The sequence below is a fragment of the Bos indicus x Bos taurus genome, chromosome 1 (assembly GCF_003369695.1).
Source record: "Bos indicus x Bos taurus breed Angus x Brahman F1 hybrid chromosome 1, Bos_hybrid_MaternalHap_v2.0, whole genome shotgun sequence".
Taxonomy (NCBI): Eukaryota; Metazoa; Chordata; class Mammalia; order Artiodactyla; family Bovidae; genus Bos; species Bos indicus x Bos taurus.
In genome coordinates this window covers 148,772,369-148,788,687 of record NC_040076.1, presented here as the reverse complement: position 1 = coordinate 148,788,687, position 16,319 = coordinate 148,772,369, and the positions used below count along the sequence as shown (strand labels likewise).

At 44.7% G+C, this 16,319-nt stretch overlaps 2 protein-coding genes across 15 annotated transcripts in view; one reads left to right on the top strand and one right to left on the bottom strand.

Moving 5' to 3' along the window:
- VPS26C (VPS26 endosomal protein sorting factor C) overlaps positions 1-13,396 on the top strand; it is a 69,929-nt gene extending 56,533 nt beyond the window's left edge. The window contains exons 8-9 of one of the 2 annotated variants that reach the window (XM_027548891.1): positions 289-430; positions 13,086-13,396. In XM_027548891.1, coding sequence (XP_027404692.1) covers positions 289-428 — 140 coding nt within the window. In that variant the 3' untranslated portion in view covers positions 429-430; positions 13,086-13,396. Of the gene's footprint in view, positions 1-288; positions 2,744-13,085 lie in introns of those variants that run through there. The other variant, XM_027548894.1, reaches the window with a different exon arrangement.
- TTC3 (tetratricopeptide repeat domain 3) overlaps positions 1,772-16,319 on the bottom strand; it is a 119,764-nt gene continuing 105,216 nt past the window's right edge. For 4 of the 13 annotated variants that reach the window (XM_027548883.1, XM_027548866.1, XM_027548871.1 and 1 more), the window contains 7 exons: positions 13,966-14,056; positions 13,426-13,527; positions 11,198-11,535; positions 9,144-9,270; positions 8,838-8,972; positions 5,362-5,454; positions 2,853-3,255 (listed from right to left, as the gene is read on the bottom strand). In XM_027548883.1, the coding sequence (XP_027404684.1) occupies positions 3,181-3,255; positions 5,362-5,454; positions 8,838-8,972; positions 9,144-9,270; positions 11,198-11,535; positions 13,426-13,527; positions 13,966-14,056 (961 nt within the window). In that variant the 3' untranslated portion in view covers positions 2,853-3,180. Of the gene's footprint in view, positions 3,256-5,361; positions 5,455-8,837; positions 8,973-9,143; positions 9,271-11,197; positions 11,536-13,425; positions 13,528-13,965; positions 14,057-16,319 lie in introns of those variants that run through there. The other 9 variants (XM_027548831.1, XM_027548818.1, XM_027548823.1 and 6 more) reach the window with 7 other exon arrangements.

Sequence of the window (16,319 nt, the reverse complement as noted above, 5' to 3'; positions counted from 1 at the left end):
GCATGCAGTCCCTGGGGTTGCAGAGACAGACAAGACTTAGCAACTGAACAACAAAATCTAATGAAACTTCTTATACAAGACTACCAAGCTCTCTCCTTGTCCAACTTCCAGACCCTGACCAGAGTAATAGTTACTGGATCCCCTTTGTCATAGGTTCATGTGCTAGGTACTGTGCTAACCGCTTTACAGGGATTTTATTATTCATGTGTATACCTCCCTTGATGCTTCTTTAAAGTCCTCCTCGGCACCAAGTTACAGTCTGAATTTGTTTACCGTCTGTAACTGCAGGACGAGTTCCATGGAGTCTGTGTCCCTCCTTCACTGCTGTACCAGGATGCTGTGCCCAGGGCCTAGCACACAGCAGGTGCTCAGTACACAGCTGTTCTCACTGGCGTCCAGGTGGGCCCACCTTCTCAGCAAAGCACTGAAGGTATGTGGCTACACGAAGGTGGGCGTGCCCTCTAAGCAGATCACGTCGGGGTGAAGAGGAAAAGGGGGTTAGCTACGGTGATGCATTCTTTTTAAAATTATTCTTTGAATAAGGCTTGATGATTAACCTTTATTAATTAAGTTTAATTAAAGTTAAAACGCCTGAAAAGCAGTTCCTGTTTCTTTCAAGAAGGGTTATGTTGGAGATGTTTTTGGTCTTCATTTTGACAAGGCTTCCCGTCTTTACTTTTACTTTACACAGTCTTTACTTTACAAGGACTTTACTGTCTTTGCTTTTTATCAGCTGCATCAGCAAGTACTTCACATGACGATGAAAGGGATTTCCACCTCTGCTATTACCTCTCTTACCTGTTTTCTTTACTCCGTTTCTCCGGAGCGTGTCATCTGATGGAAGCTGCCTAAAAGTATTTCACTGCTTCTGCCTTGTGTTGTGGTCGCCTGGCCCACCTGCTTCTAGTCTTTGAAATCACCTTAAAAATGTAGTAATGTATAACAAGAACCATCACAATATTTTAATTATCCTCCAATTAAAATTTTTAAAAGGTGGTAACGTTTTACAATGCTAGGGTAACATTTCAATTTTGTATTGAATTATGCCCTATGTATAGCATGAACTTTTCAGCAGGGAAAATAATCCAAGCTCTTAAGAATAGTTACTGCTCAAAGTTATACACTATTCTGAATTAAACGCTATCGGACTAAAGACAGAGACTGGTAACACTGGCTCTCCTGGATCATCTCTTAGTGCTTGGCAGACTAGAAGGTCCTCTATCAGGGAGCCCTTTCTCACCAGCCTCAGTAGCCCTGTATCCACAAGGACCAAAAGGTCCCTAAAAGCTGGTCCAACCTAAATCATCCCCGGGAATATCTGGTCCATGCCACAGGGTCCAGGACAGGACCCTGTATCAAGGTCATTTTGGTGTGAACCAGAAGTCTGCTAACCCTAACCCTCCGCAAGTGCCTCACAGAGATCAACAGTGAGAAATGCAATCTGATTAACTTCGACACTCTCATACGTATTCGCCTGAAAAACCTCTCATCCTAGCCTAGAACAGTAAACTCTATCATCTCTGTCTAGTCTTTCCATTCACAGATTTCAACAGCCAATCTTGTGAACTTGAGTTTAGCAACCTCTACTTAATTAAGCAAAAGGATACTTTGATCCAGTTTTGAAAATGTCCTTGAACTCTTGGTTAGACTCCTCAGACGTACAGTGGCTCTTCTGTCCAAACGAATCACCTTTTAAATTGGTAGCATAATATATGTCTTGAATTTTCAAGCAGAATGCTTTAAATTAGATAAAGAATGGATAACACGGCTATTATTTTAGAACGCTCTTTATTTCGACACAGGACACGTGGAAGGCATGTTCACAAGTTAACAGTTTGAGGTTATGCCATGAACACATCCTCTCACTCTCCAGCTGTTCTCCTTTCCCGCTGCGCCTGTATACCTTCGTATCTGCAAGTCCTCAGTTATTCTGAACATGCAGACAATGTTTTCGGGACCTGCTTCAAAATATGGAATGAGCGTCTATGCACTAAGACGTCAAAACCGAGGGAGAAGCAAAGCAGACGGAGGCGACTGCGTCAGCGCGTGAACCTGGGGCTCTGAGCTTCTGAGGGAAACAGAGAACGCGTGGGAAAACACTTTTTGATCCTTCTAGTTTGAGAGAGATGGAAGGCGCCCGTAATTCACGGTTCTATGTCTACTGCTGTCTGTAAGTCACTGAAGAGAGCAGTTTGTCTAACGCAGCTGCGGTTTTGTTCTCAGGCTACAGTACATGAGTGCATGCATTACTCTACACAATGTCAAACACGAACGACTGGAACAGCAACATCTCAGGACTGTCTAATTATACAAGTGTCTCTTTTTGGTGGTGGGGTAAGGAAAGGGAATGATGGTGACTGTTTCCCTCAGCTGCCGCTGTGTGCCAGACAGATACCCAAACGCTTGTTGTCTAACTCAGAGAGGCAGACAAAGGTCACTAACGAGAACACTAAGGTATTCAAAACAGTCTGCTCCAGACCCGGGGGTGGGATGATGATGAGGGAGCCTCGACTTCAGGGGTTAAGAAGTCTTGGCTGATGTTAGCAAGGGTTTTGTAACTGATTTTCAAAAATCATTGTGTCTTTGAAAGATGGAAAACAAGCACTTACAAATCTACTGGGGAGAAAAAATAATGAAATGAAAAATCACATGAATAGGAGACTTGAATCTTCTGGTCTGAAATCAGCCAATATTAACATTACAACCTATTAAAAGGTAGTCTGCTTAAGCTCATTTTTTAAAACACAGAATCTCTGAGGGAAAATGTAGGCATAAGTTCAGGAATACCAATCTCAAAAACCTTTTCCCGGGGGCACTTTAGCAGGCCAAGGATGCTGATAATCGAGTTCTGCTTTGAGGCACTCACTGTCTTTTCCTTCCATCTCAGAGCGCGCCTCTGCAGCAGCCCCAACAACAGAAGGAAGCGGTTACACGTGATTTTATCAGCCACCACTTGGCGATTACTATATATCTAGTCAAGAGTTGGGAAATTACTTACTCTCAGCTGTATTAAAGAGTTCCATTTATTAGCACTGCAACACAGAGTGCAAAGAAGCTTCAGGTGTCTGCTTTTGATACTAAAGGGAGTACACTGCTAGTCTTCCAACTCAACAAGCAGCATATCTCCAGCGTGAACTGTAGCTGCCGAGAATAGCAGGCGGGCCTCCTCCAGCAAGGCAGCTACTCCTCTGACAGGAGGTCGTGACCCAGGCAGGCTGGGCAGGTGCGCTGGCTCTTCAGCCACTGCTTGAAGCACTGAAATGAGAGAAGACAATCAGCTGGCCCTTTAGGAGCCTGGGGACCTCAGCTCTCCCGCGCCATTTGCCTCAGCAGACACGGAGACTCCACCCTGAGAGAGTGACTCTCTTAGGCAGGTTAAGGAGTCTGGGACCCTTGAGGAGGAGAAAGGGAGAGTGTTTTTTGTTTGTTTACATTCCTTCATCTTATAAGATGTTTTTTAAGCCCAGAGCTGATGATTACACAACAAAACAAGTCATCTTGCTTAGGGGATGTTTTTCCTTAAAAGTGAGAGTGAAAGTTGCTGTCGTGTCCAACTCTTTGTGACCCCATGGTCTATTCAATCCATGGAATTCTCCAGGCCATACTACTGGAGTGGGTAGCCTTTCCCATCTCCAGGGGATCTTCCCAATCCAGGGATCGAACCCAGGTCTCCTGAACTGCAGGAGGATTCTTTACCAGCTGAGCCACCAGGGAAGCCCAGGAATACTGGAGTGGGTAGCCTATCCCTTCTCCAGGGGATCTTCCCGACCCAGGAATCAAACTACAGTCTCCTGCATTGCAGGTGGATTCTTTACCAACTGAGCTATCAGGGAAGCCCTTTGTTTTTCCTTAAACTCTGCACTAATGATTATGTAACAACACTGTATCTTGTTTGAAGACGTGTTTCTTGTTAAGAACAAGAACCTTCTGATTAAACTTGTTATCTTAAGAGTTATGAAGAGGTAAGACCTCTCTATTGTTAGTAACCAACTGAAAAAGTATACAAGGCCTTGCTAAGACAAATGGGGAGGGCACTCTACCCCCTTCTGAGGTCTACGTCAGAAGCTTTCTGTGTCCCTTTTTCACTGTAATAAAACTCTGCTACACAAAACCTCTGAGTGATCAAACCTCATCTATGGCCTGGAAACCAAATTCTCTCCTTCAGAGGCCATGAATGTGACCCTGTTCACTGTAAGCTATCACCTGTGACGTCCACGGGGACCTTGAGCCACTCAACACCCAGCGACACCGGAGCCTGCTCAGGGCAGGGGTCTGGACCAAGCCCCAGGAACAAGGAATTGCACCTCAGGATGTGACTGTGAAGCCTTGGGGCCTGACTGTGCCTCCCCTTCCTGCTCCGCTCCAGTCCAGTCTGTGCTTCAGCTGCCCTGACTGCTGGAGGCCGGCACTTTCCGGGCCCTTGGACTCCCCTTGTCTTCCTGGTCTTGTTCCTTGTCCCTCCCCAGTCTGCACACACACAGTGGCTGGCCTGCTGCTGCTACGGAGCTAAGTGTGGTAAGCTCAGAGCCCAGGCAGGACCCCCGCCCAGGAAGAAGACAGGCACATGAGAGAATGTAGTTGGCCTGGACTCCGGCGGCATGAGTGGTAAAGAACCCGCCTGCCAATGCAGGAAACTCAAGAGACGCGGGTTTGATCCCTGGGTCAAGAAGATCCCGTGGAGCAGGGCATGGCAACCCCCTCCAGTATTCTTGCCTGGAGAATTCCATAGACAGAGGAGCCTGGTGGGCTACAGCCCACAGGGTCACAAGCAGTCAGACATGACTGAGTGCACGCAGGCACACACAGAGTGTGCGCCCCTTCTCTCAGGGATTCATACACTCACAGGGCAGAGACGGGACGGGCTCTAATCCAGCAGCTGGGGAGCAGGATGAGTGCTCACAGCACCCAAAACCCCAGAACAGCTAACGCCCATCCCGGAGGGGCCCAAGCCAGAATCCCCCAGGCAATGGAGCCCGTCAGGTTTCCTTTCTCTTCTCTCAAGTGTTAAACTTACTTCACACACTGCACTAAACCGACAAGCTATTTCACCATCTATCTGTTTGACAGTGCGTGTAAGAGCTTGTAAGGAAATCACGCTCTTTGAATTTTAGTGACTGAAAGAGCCGAGTGTGCTCCCCACCAGACACGGAGAGGACCATGCAGAGCGCGCCACAGGCCCGGCGTCCACCCCCCTCCCCACAGCACAGTCTACGGGAGGGAGACAACGGCCACACACATGAGCACACTTGGAATTTGCTTGGAAAATGCAAGGGCTGAAGTCTAGGGTAAAAAGTCCCTTTCTCTTTTCTAAACACTCCAGTCAGGATGCGCAGCGTGCAAACAGCCACAGGGAACTCTCACCCCCTTGTGAAGCCTGTGCCCACACTGCAGCTCATGCACGTGTTTGGACTTGAATACTTCTCGGCACATTTCACAGGAATTTGCGCAGGACACCTGTGGAAACAGATGTATCCCAGTAATAAAGGACTCTTCCCACAAGTGGCTTTCCAAAACTTTTGCAGCACAGGGTGCAAATTATTCTCAATTACAGTTAAGCAGACTGAGGGAACAACTTATTTTTTGAATATTTCTTAGGAAAAAACAAAGTTTTCATTTTCTCAAATAAAAATCATGATTTATACAGTTAACTCACTCACAGTTAAAATACTACAAATACCTATTTATCCCATTCCATACCTGAAGTATGGTACTAGCTGCATATTACAAATTAACTATTCATCTAATTATCTAACAGCTGGAGACAGTAACAAATTATGACACCTCTACACTATGGATTATCGTGAGGCTGATTAAAATCCTGATGGAATTCTGTAATCCTTGGTACAGAAGGTGAAAGTGAAGTCGCTCAGTCGTGTCCAACTCTTTGCGACCCCATGAACTGGCCAGGATCCTCCGTCCATGGGATTTTCCAGGCAAAAATACTGGACTGGGTTGTCATGCCCTCCTCCAGGGGATCTTCCTGACCCAGGGCTCGAACCTGGGTCTCTAGCATTGTAGGCAGGTGCTTTATCATCTGAGCCACCAGGTATAGAAAGCTGGTCCCAAAAGCTCTCTGAATAATAGTTGGCTAACAAAACAGTAGGTATCATATGATTATATAATTTAAGTTTTTAAACAGAGAGAGAATGTCTGTATATAGAGATGCCTAGAAAAGAATCTGGAAAGATATAAAATGTTAATGATGGTGACTGGCTACTTTGGGTTGACAGATTTAACTTTTTCTTTGCTATTTTTCTAAAGTTTCTATCAATGTGGATTACTTGCATAAATCAAATCAAAACAAACTGATGGCTCATTCAGCAATATCCCTGTCAGGGGACATAGGTGAGTGGGAGGGCTCCTGGCCCCAACACTCAGTCTGAGGATACAGATAGCATTCTCGTGTGGAAGCAGAGCCGGTGCCACCCTAGGACTCCAGGCACCACGACCTCCCTGCAGACCCCAGCACCCGCCCTACGCCGTGGCCTTCTCCTCGACTCTCACTCCCTCCTCTTAACTCTGAGCACCCTGAAGGCAGGAAATGGCTTTGCTTCCATGTGTTCTTATCAGCCAGCGAGGAACCTGGCCCCAAAGGGAGGCTCCAGGAACTGTCAGAAAGTGAGTGAATGCAGCCCCGGCAGTGGGTGATGGCCAGGGAGTAGGGTCGGGGCAGCGCCTGAAGGCTGTGAATCCCTGAACTGCTGAACAGGGTTTTCTGTCCCTCTCAGGGCACTGCAGCCACCACCGGGCACCAGGCAGTGATGGGACAGATGCGATCTCACTCCCCTCCCCTCCCCTCTGTGGCCCCTACGGAAGGGTCTGGGAAAACTGGAGGCAAGAGCCCTGGGGGAAATGGCAGGTCAAGGCCTCTGCAAGGTGGCCTTGACCTGCCACTTTCCAATGTAGGAGGCCTGTGCTCAATCCCTGGGTTGGGAAGATCCCCTGGGGGAGGGCATGGCAACCCACTCCAGTATTCTTGCCTGGAGACTCTCCTATGGACAGAGGGGCCTGGGGAGCTACAATCCATGGGGCTGCAGGGAGTCGGACACAACTGAGTGACTAACCACAGCACAGCACAAAGTTTAGAAAAAAAGACAGCTATTACTTCCCAACATGATAATTCAGCACAATGTATTTCTAAGTGAAAAAGTAAAAAGAAAACAAATGCATGTACATGGTTTTGACTATATTCACATATACACACATAAAAAAAAAGAGTTCAGAAAAAATGCATACCAATATGATAATAATACCGGTTACCCTTAGAGGGTGGGTTTTGGGTTCTTTATATGTTCTTTTTATTTGGACCCTCTATTAAGAACCACATTACTTCTGTGGTTTTGTGGTTAAAAATACAAAACATTGTTACTTTAAAAAAAAAAAAAACAACCTATGATTAGCAAATTAAGTCCTGGTTTCAATACATATTTTTCTTATAAGTCAGCTTTCACATCTTTATTACCATGAACCGTGAAGCAGAAAGTAATCTCACCTTGAAAGGTGATTATGGTCTATCTTGGTGTGGCCAATAAGTGTGCGAGTGTGCATGTGCACACACACACACACTCACACACAAATCAGTGAGAATGCTGAGAAGCTGGTCTGGTTGTTGGACCAGAGAGCACATAACCAGCTGGAACACCCCTGAGAGGGAGAGGATTCCTGCTTGGCAGGAATGCTCTGCACGGTATAAGCTTTCTCAGTGGTGGCGGCGGTGGGGGGTACCCTCGGGCACCCAAGTGTATGTGACGAGGAAAATCTCTGAAGGCTGGTGGAAAGTGAAAATGTATGGGAGGGACAAAAACAGGTTCACAGAAGGAGGCACAGCCCAGGTCGGGTCAGCGAACCAGCGCTCTCCGTGCAGTCCTGCCGACCCCACTCTGCCTACAGCTCTTCTCATTGTACTTTCACCTGAAGTTGGACAGAAGGGGAAGATGTGATCCACGCCAGAATCCTCCTGGGGCCCACGGCTGGGAGCCACCCAGGGGCCCGCCTTCCTACCACCCACATGTTCAGCGCCTACTGCATGGTCCCCAGTGTGTGAGGTCCGTGTGGGCGAGGACAGGGGATTACACGCCGCACACACAAATCAAAGGAAGGAACGCCGGCCAGAAGCATGAGTCATCAGTGCCTTGGTTTCCTCATTCATAAAGGCAGTTATAATACCTTATCAACTGAGATCATAGATATAATGGTATTTTATAGAAAGTTCTATGTAACTAACATTCTCATTGTCTAAAAGGACAATAAACAATTTAAATGAGTATATCAAATAAGAGCAACCTCAGCCCATTTCAGCATGCCCCCAACCCCCGTCCCCAGGCACGTGATGGGGAGAAGAGGGAAGCAGCCAGTCTGTTCCGGGAACAGCACGTGGCCCTGCTAACCCCACCATAGGACTTCATCAGACAACAACCACAACAAGCAGATATGATCCCAGCTCACAGTGCTGTTAGCGATGAAACCAACTTCGTGTGATTCCAAAGCCTATGGTCGCCTAGAAGAAAACCGGCCAAAAATGAATTCTGCCAACTATTCACACTTGACGTGAGGAACGGATCTGACCGTCTACAGGCCCCATGTCCATGGTGTGGCCACTGCACCTCTTGTCCCCACATGCAGGGGCCCTGAAGTCCCTACAACAGTGGGGAGAACCTCGCTAGTCACTGGCTCCTCTAACCGAACACTCAAGTCACCTAAACGTGGCTTCTAACGGAAGCTCAAAGAAAGTCCATCGAGAAAAGAAAAACATGAGGCTACATCATGGACTAACAGCTGTTTTCTTTCCGCTCTTCACAGAACAGAGGGAACGCCACGGTCATGCACACAGCACTCACAGGGACGTCCTCGGTCCTCGGCCCCCTGGTTTCGGGCGATGCTCCGACAGGCATGGAGGGCGGGTCCTGGGCGGCCCTGGGCACAGCAACAGCAGAGCTGGGTGCAGACAGCCTCCAGCCCTTTCCTGGACTTGGCTGCGGCCAGAATGTACAGCAGGGAAGCAAGTTCAGTCACTCAAAACGTGCACACTGTCTACTGCATTGCTCCCCATCTTTTGTTGGAAGCATTTTATCCCACAATTCTCACATTTTATAAATAAATAGGAAGAAAGTGGAGTATATAATGAATTTAAATGAAACACTGACCTTTTTCTTTCTTTCTTCATCAAGGACGTGTTCTGTCACTCTTTGCACAATTTCGTCAATACTCAATCCAGACAGAGAGGTCTTGTTTTTGTTTCTAACTTTTTTAATAAAACCAGCAAGCTCCGTGCTGAAAGGGAAAGTGGGGAAGTCAAGACAAAGTCAAAGTTTTCTACTGTGAAGAAATATTATGTCCAGTATCAACCCAGCAGCTGAAAAGAAATGAAATCAAATACACAAATAATTCATTTGTAAACAACAGTAACTGTATGTAAAAGCAGCTAAATCACTCTTCCAAAAAAAAAGCATTATGAAAATTTCAACATTATTCCTAAAATATTTGTTTTAATAGATTTTCAAAGTAATAGTGTACCTGACAGATCCACTTCAGATCTCCTTCCCTACTTAGAAACCTGACTTCTTAAGAGCCTGGACATACTGTAGCTTTAAGCAAAATCACTGAATGATCACACACCACTGGATCTGACTTGAAATCAATAAAATCTCTAAGAACAAACTATTTTTTTACTTCCTCCCTTTAAAAATCTAACTGACAAAGTTTTCAAAGTTTTCCTGTATTTTTCATAGGTAGCAGTAGATGTGATTATATCATTAATCAACAGGAGCTTGGTATCTACAGCACTAATACCTCATATGCTTTAACTTGCAGGAAAGCAAGTTAACATAAGCAACATATGTTTATTCTGCCAAATTTAGACAGGACGGCAAACAATTTTATTCGTAAGGTACTTCTGGTAATTACAACTTGACTATTTTTTCTAACTTGCGTGGTAATTGCTCTTAAGAGAACTTAAAATGCTTCTCAAACTTAGGCTAAATATGTCTACGTGCAGACAAGATACACTTACTTCCAAGTGGCCAGGGCTCCACTGACAAATGCAAAACATTAATTCTGGCCAATCATAATTAACCACTGTGTTTCAGAAGTTCATCCCAGAGACTATGACTAATACTGTGTCAAAGACAGAAGTAACACGGGAGGTGTGGAGGATCATTCCTGGATGTGGATTCCTCTCTTCTGTGATGTATCCCTGAGACATTCCCTCCACTTCACCTCCCTCTGGCCTGAGACAAGGAGTCCCTCTGCCCCCTCGTACCCATCTGGAGAGTGAGGTCAGAGGTCAATGCAGGAGCACTACGGAAGTGCCCAACTGATGACTCTGGCTGCCTTAGTTAAAAAGCAGCTCTCCCCATCTGCAGCAACATGGATGGACCTCGAGGCTGTCCTACTGAGTGACATCAGTCAGAGAAAGACAAACATCGTAGGGCATTGCTTATAGGCAGAAACTAAAAAAACGGTACAAATGAACTTACAAAACAGAAAGAGTCACAGATGTGAAACTTATGGTTACCTTGGGGGGAAGGGGGGATGGATAAACTGGGACATTAGGATTGACATATACACGCTACTATACATAAAGCAGATAATTAATAAGGACCTACTACGCAGCACAGGGAGCTCTACTCAATACTTTGAAATGACCCACATGGAAAAGAATCTATAGGAGTGGATACATGTGTGTGTCTAACTGATTCACGTTGTTTATTTACAGCAGATACTAACACACATTGTAAAGCAGCTCTCCCTACCTCTCCCTCTACAACATGCTCACACACCTTACTCACTGGCAAACCGTATCCAGTCTCTTCACCTCACACCTCTAACAAATCAGAGGGACTGTTCAACAAAGTGTAAGTGGCTGCTGCCTTCTTTGATATATGTGAGTTTTTTTCCCCCCAAAATATAAAACTAATGTTTGAAGTTCATTTATTGATTCCATAATTAGTGCTGGAGCATGTTACTGAGTTCACCCAAATCTTAGCAAACTGCCATGGGTTCTGATGAATGTGGATTAATCTGTTTGAAAATGCTCACTTTTATGTTTACGAAAGGAAGACAAATGCAATGCTTGTCCTTCTGAGTAAAATAATTGCACGGTCCTACTTCAGCTCCTAATTGGCCAAACTGTTATCTGATCAGGAAACATCAGTTCAATAAAGCATTTAGCAGTGCTGCTGACATTTTAGATTCGTACCTGCTGTAACACGGGAACACCACCAACAGGTGCTCAATAATGCTATTGAACGGCTTCTTTGGAGACTGGCTTGAATGAGTGGCACGCTCTGGAGCAGCAGGTAACTTCTGATCAGCCACTGGGCCTGGTTCTGGCCCAGTTGCCTGGCCAGCACCCTCATGCTCTGGCAGCTGGGGGGCTTTCTGACTGCAGGAGGGCAACTCCACTGGGCTGTCAGCTGCAGAGCCCAGACTTGACTCCTCGGGAGCTGCTGTCTGGTCTCCGGTCCCATGACTTGTAGAAGTGGAGGGACCTTGACCATCCTGGCCTGAAGACTCAGGAAGTAATTTAGGATGAATCTGGGAGGAATACACCACAAAAGCTGATCACTAAGAGTTAGATCCATGAACAAAGACTAATGATTAAGCGCAACTATAATGAATCCTGCTTGCTGAAGTGCACAGAACTTGAACTATAACAAATTAAATGTTGTTGTCCTTAGAAGTCACTGGTAACTGTCTCTCTCAAAACAAGCTGTTCAGGGCTCCACACTGCCAGGCCCTGCTGGGCTCTCCCAGAAGCTCTGCGGTCCACATCGAAGGGCTGAGGCCCCTCATGTTGTCAGAGCTCCAGTCTGCACCCCAGGCTACCCTCTCTCACACCTCCATGACTGCGTGCTTGTTGCGAATAATACCCCCTTTTTAAACGATTCCAGTCTAGAATACCTTCCCGAGATCCAAACCTCCTAACAGGCAGCTTCCCTTGGGTGATTCCAAGGGCACTCAAGCTCTGTGTCTGCAAACGCAGCCTCCGGGCAGGCTTCCTCACCTGCTCTTCCTCTGGTGCCACCTGACACAGACCAGATCTGGCGTCCACTCCCTGACACACTCACGCTGAGCCCTGACCGCAAAGACAGCGCCTCTTTCAGCTGACCACCTGAACACTGGACGGCTCTCCTCCCTCCAGCCCCGCTGCCCCTCTCACCGGGCCCAGCAGGGACAGCTAGCTGCACCCGATCCGCTGCACATCCCTTGCGCGGGCCCCTGTCCCACCAGGTCTCCACACTGCACTCAGGCTGACGTCATTTCCTAACTGGAAACCTACACTGGCTGCTCAGTGACCTGAGGGGAAGTCCACACTGCGGAGCACACCTTATGGAATAAGGCTCCCTTTGTTCTGGCCTGTGGGTACAGTATCACAATCTTTTCCCTACAGTCCCCTTTGTCTTAGTGAACTTCTTTCACAGCTGTGAAAGGTGTTCTTTTTCTAGCCTCCAAATGTGCTATTTCCTCCATCTGAACATTTTGACCCTGAAACTTCACACCACACAGCCCTCCTCACGCGCGCGCACACACACACACTCTCTCCTTCCTTCTGCCTGGTGAACTATTCCAGATCTCTGGCTCACTGAGACCTCCAGCAAGGGAGCTTCTGCCAAGGCCTAAGCCTCGGGGTTAAGTTAGTTCCCCCTAACTTCTGCTGCCATGGCATTCTATGTTCTTGGAGCACTTTGCTTATAATTATGGGCTTGAAGTCACTCCCAAACCCATGTGCATTCTGAGGGCACAGACCGCATCTAATCCTGATCACCACTAAATATCCGACGAATGAACAGCAGAGATGTGACACACACAGTAAACCGTTTTTAGGGGTTCTTATCATTCAAGCCCCTGGCACACTGAGAGTTCCCAAGGTTTTCAATTTTTAAATTCTTTTGAGTCATTTATAAAATCACGTAAGCTAGAATTAAAAATTAACAGTAAAATATTCTACTGAGATCTCATGCTTTTCCCCCTCTGTATGTGTTGTAAGAACTTGAAAACACTGGTGCTCAATAGAATATTTTACTCAGTTCAAGGTGGCTAACCTTTTTAATGTTTTAAATCTTTTTTTATTTCTATTTTTGCAGATGAATCCACAGTAAATTTGAATATTAAGAGTGCATAGTATTGAGAAGAAAAACACTTTCAAGATCAGCTTCTGACTGCAGCTCCAGAGCCTACTACCTTAGTTGAGGCTGAACGCATAGACGGAAGGGTCATGGGGTGAGGGGTGAACGAGAGCCACTCTGATGAAGGCTTCACCTAGCACCTGATGAAAACAGTAAGGTAATTATTCACCCAGCTCACGCCCACTCCCAAACCAGTAACAACAAACTACTTTTGGCCAGTTATTAAAGAAATTGTGCCTCACTCCTTTTTGGTTCTGTTTCCTTCAAAAAAGAAAAAAAAGAGATGTAACAGACTCACCGTGTTACAGGTAGGAAATGAAAGCTCAGAAATCTGCACTTTAGGAAGTTCACTGAGCTGAGAACCATATTTAATTGCCTGAATTTGTTCTTCAAACTGAGACTGTAGGTAGAAAAGAAAGTGTTAAGTTTTTCTAACAAATTCTAAGGAAAACCACAACTGTCCATTAATACTGTTTTCCCCCTTACTATACATATATAACAAATGTTCAATCATTTCCCAAGAAATATAACTAGGATGCAAGGTTACTTCTTGAAAGGAAGAAGTTCAAAATAACTAGAACTGTTAATTCTAACTAATTAACTCTAATATTACTCTATTAATTAGAATGCTCTAAGCCTTATTAAACATAACTTTGCTATCTTATCAAGGGCTGAGCTTAAATAGTTAAGATAATGTTTCTTTCATGAAAAATTCTTAATTACAACAAAAAAAGTCTTTAACAGCCCAAAAAAGAAAGTTTCAGTATGACACTACCTCTTTTAGAGTTATAACCATCAGACAGATTTTGACAGAATGGTAAAATACCATATAACTTACCTTTGCTTTCTCAATTTCTTCTCTAACATCAGAAAGAAACGATTCCCATGAACGTATGTCTGAGTCCATGTCAGAATACGCTGCCGAATCACTGAGAGAAGAGAAAAACATAAAACTGCTGATGTTCACTTGAAGACTTAAAAACTGAAAGCACTAAAGTACAAATGAAAATAAACATTTAAAGATAATGAGAGAAATATGATCATGCACACATAGCAAAAAAGATGATTTTTAAAGAACTGTGTATCTTACAAAGTCACTACACTTTAGGAAATATTATCAACTGATCTAACCCGAAGCCCAAAACTGGTGGACAGAGAGCATATATTCTCCTGAATTTTACCTTCTCTCCTCAGATTTGAAGATTAGACAATTCTTCAGTTGATATCTTCCTATTTAACATCAAAGGCTATCTTAGCATCGAAAACAAACCAAAAGTTGGCAGCCTGGATACATTCCAATAAAACCTTCATCCCTACTTCATTGTAAAACAAAGGGTGGGGTCTAACAGGCTACATTAAACTTCTTAGCACCTCATGAATCTGGTTTACTGAAAGTGACAGACAAGTTTTCTACTCCAATTGAGAAGATCACCACCACCAATCCGTGGTTATGTCTGTTCTCATACATCTTAAAGAAGAACCAGAACACTGCTTTCATGGCTTTCCTCTTTTGCCACCCTTTGGTGGAATGAGCAGAGTTAGCACAGACCCCCTAAGAAAGACCATCTGTATACCATGAGGCTTACTAAGGAGTCAATGCTATTAGATAAAGTGAGGCCTGAGATCTCCGTTCCCCAGATGCACGACAATCCAGACCCCTTGGCGTGCTGCACACTGGCTACTGAACACCACACGATCTCACCTCAGCTGTATTAGTCCTGTAATCTGAATCAGCATACCAGTTTACCTTTAATCAGAAAGGTTTTCTGATGTGAAAAAAACTTAATCTTGAAAAAAGAAGAAAAAAAAAGAACTGTACATTAAAATTGCTTTTCCATGACCTGTACAATCTCTGGTTCAACACTGAGGGTTTGAAATTTAAATCAAAAAACACTAGGAATTAAAAAGTTAAAACCTGTGTGTGGAATATGATAAAAGAATCAGATGAAAAGTAATGTGCAAAAATCCATATAGAAAAGTGCTAAATCTAGACTGAAGGAGACTCTCTGGATTCTCATGGTAAACCTTATTCCAAAAAGAAAGCAAAATAAACAAAAACAGGTATAGATCATGGAGGGTTGAAAAATGAAAGAAAAGTGAAAGAAAGAGAAGTCACTCAGTCGTGTCCAATTTTGCGACCCCGTGGACTGGAGCCTACAAGGCTCCTCTGTTCATGGGATTTTCCAGGCAAGAATACTGGAGTGGGTTGCCATTTCCTTCTCCAGGAGATCTTCCCGACCCAGGGATTGAACCCGGGTCTCCTGCGTTGTAGGCAGACGTTTTACAGTCTGAGCCACCAGGGAAGTTGAAAAACATGACCATATGTAAATATCTTTAAAAGCAACATTCCCACACTCTACTGGTTAGACTGTTAAGTAACTATTCTTATGGAAGGCAACTGTTGAAAAGCCTCAAAAATGTGATCTTCATTCCAGGAATTTATTCATTGCATGGAAATGACTAATAATTTAGCTATAAGGATATCTGCCCCAGTGCAGCTTTGAATAGCAAAATGTGCAAACAACCCAGCTTTCCCACTACAGTGCTATTTAATAAATCATGACACGGTCGTACACTGGACTACTATTCAACCTTTTAAAATTAGGTTGGAGAAATGTAATTACTGATATGAAAATGAGTTTCCTATATACTGCTTGGGCTTCCCTTTTAGCTCAGTCAGTAAAGAATATGCCTGCAATGTAGGAGACCTAGGTTCGATTCCTGGGTTGGGAAGATCTCCTGGAGGAGGGCATGGCAACCCACTCCAGTATTCTTGCCTGGAGAATCCCATGGACAGAGGAGCCTAGTAGGTTCCCAAACTATGGGGTCACAAAGTGTCAGATATGACTTAGCAACTAAACCACCACCATATATTACTTAGTGAAAAACTATATATAAATTTTCCTTTTTTTTTCCCCCAAACCTTAATGGATTTACCCCAAAACTAAATTAACTAGTTACAGCTCAATTCAGAATTAGGATAATTTATCATTTTCTTGATATGTTTTGATTTTCCCATGATTGAACATGCGTTAATTATAATAACTATTAAAAATAAAGCCCTGTGGACTGCAAGGAGATTGAACCAGTCTACCCTAAAGGAAATCAGTCCTGAATATTCACTGGAAGGACTGATGTTGAAGCGGAAACTCCAATACTTTGGCCACCTGATGGGAAGAACTGACTCATTTG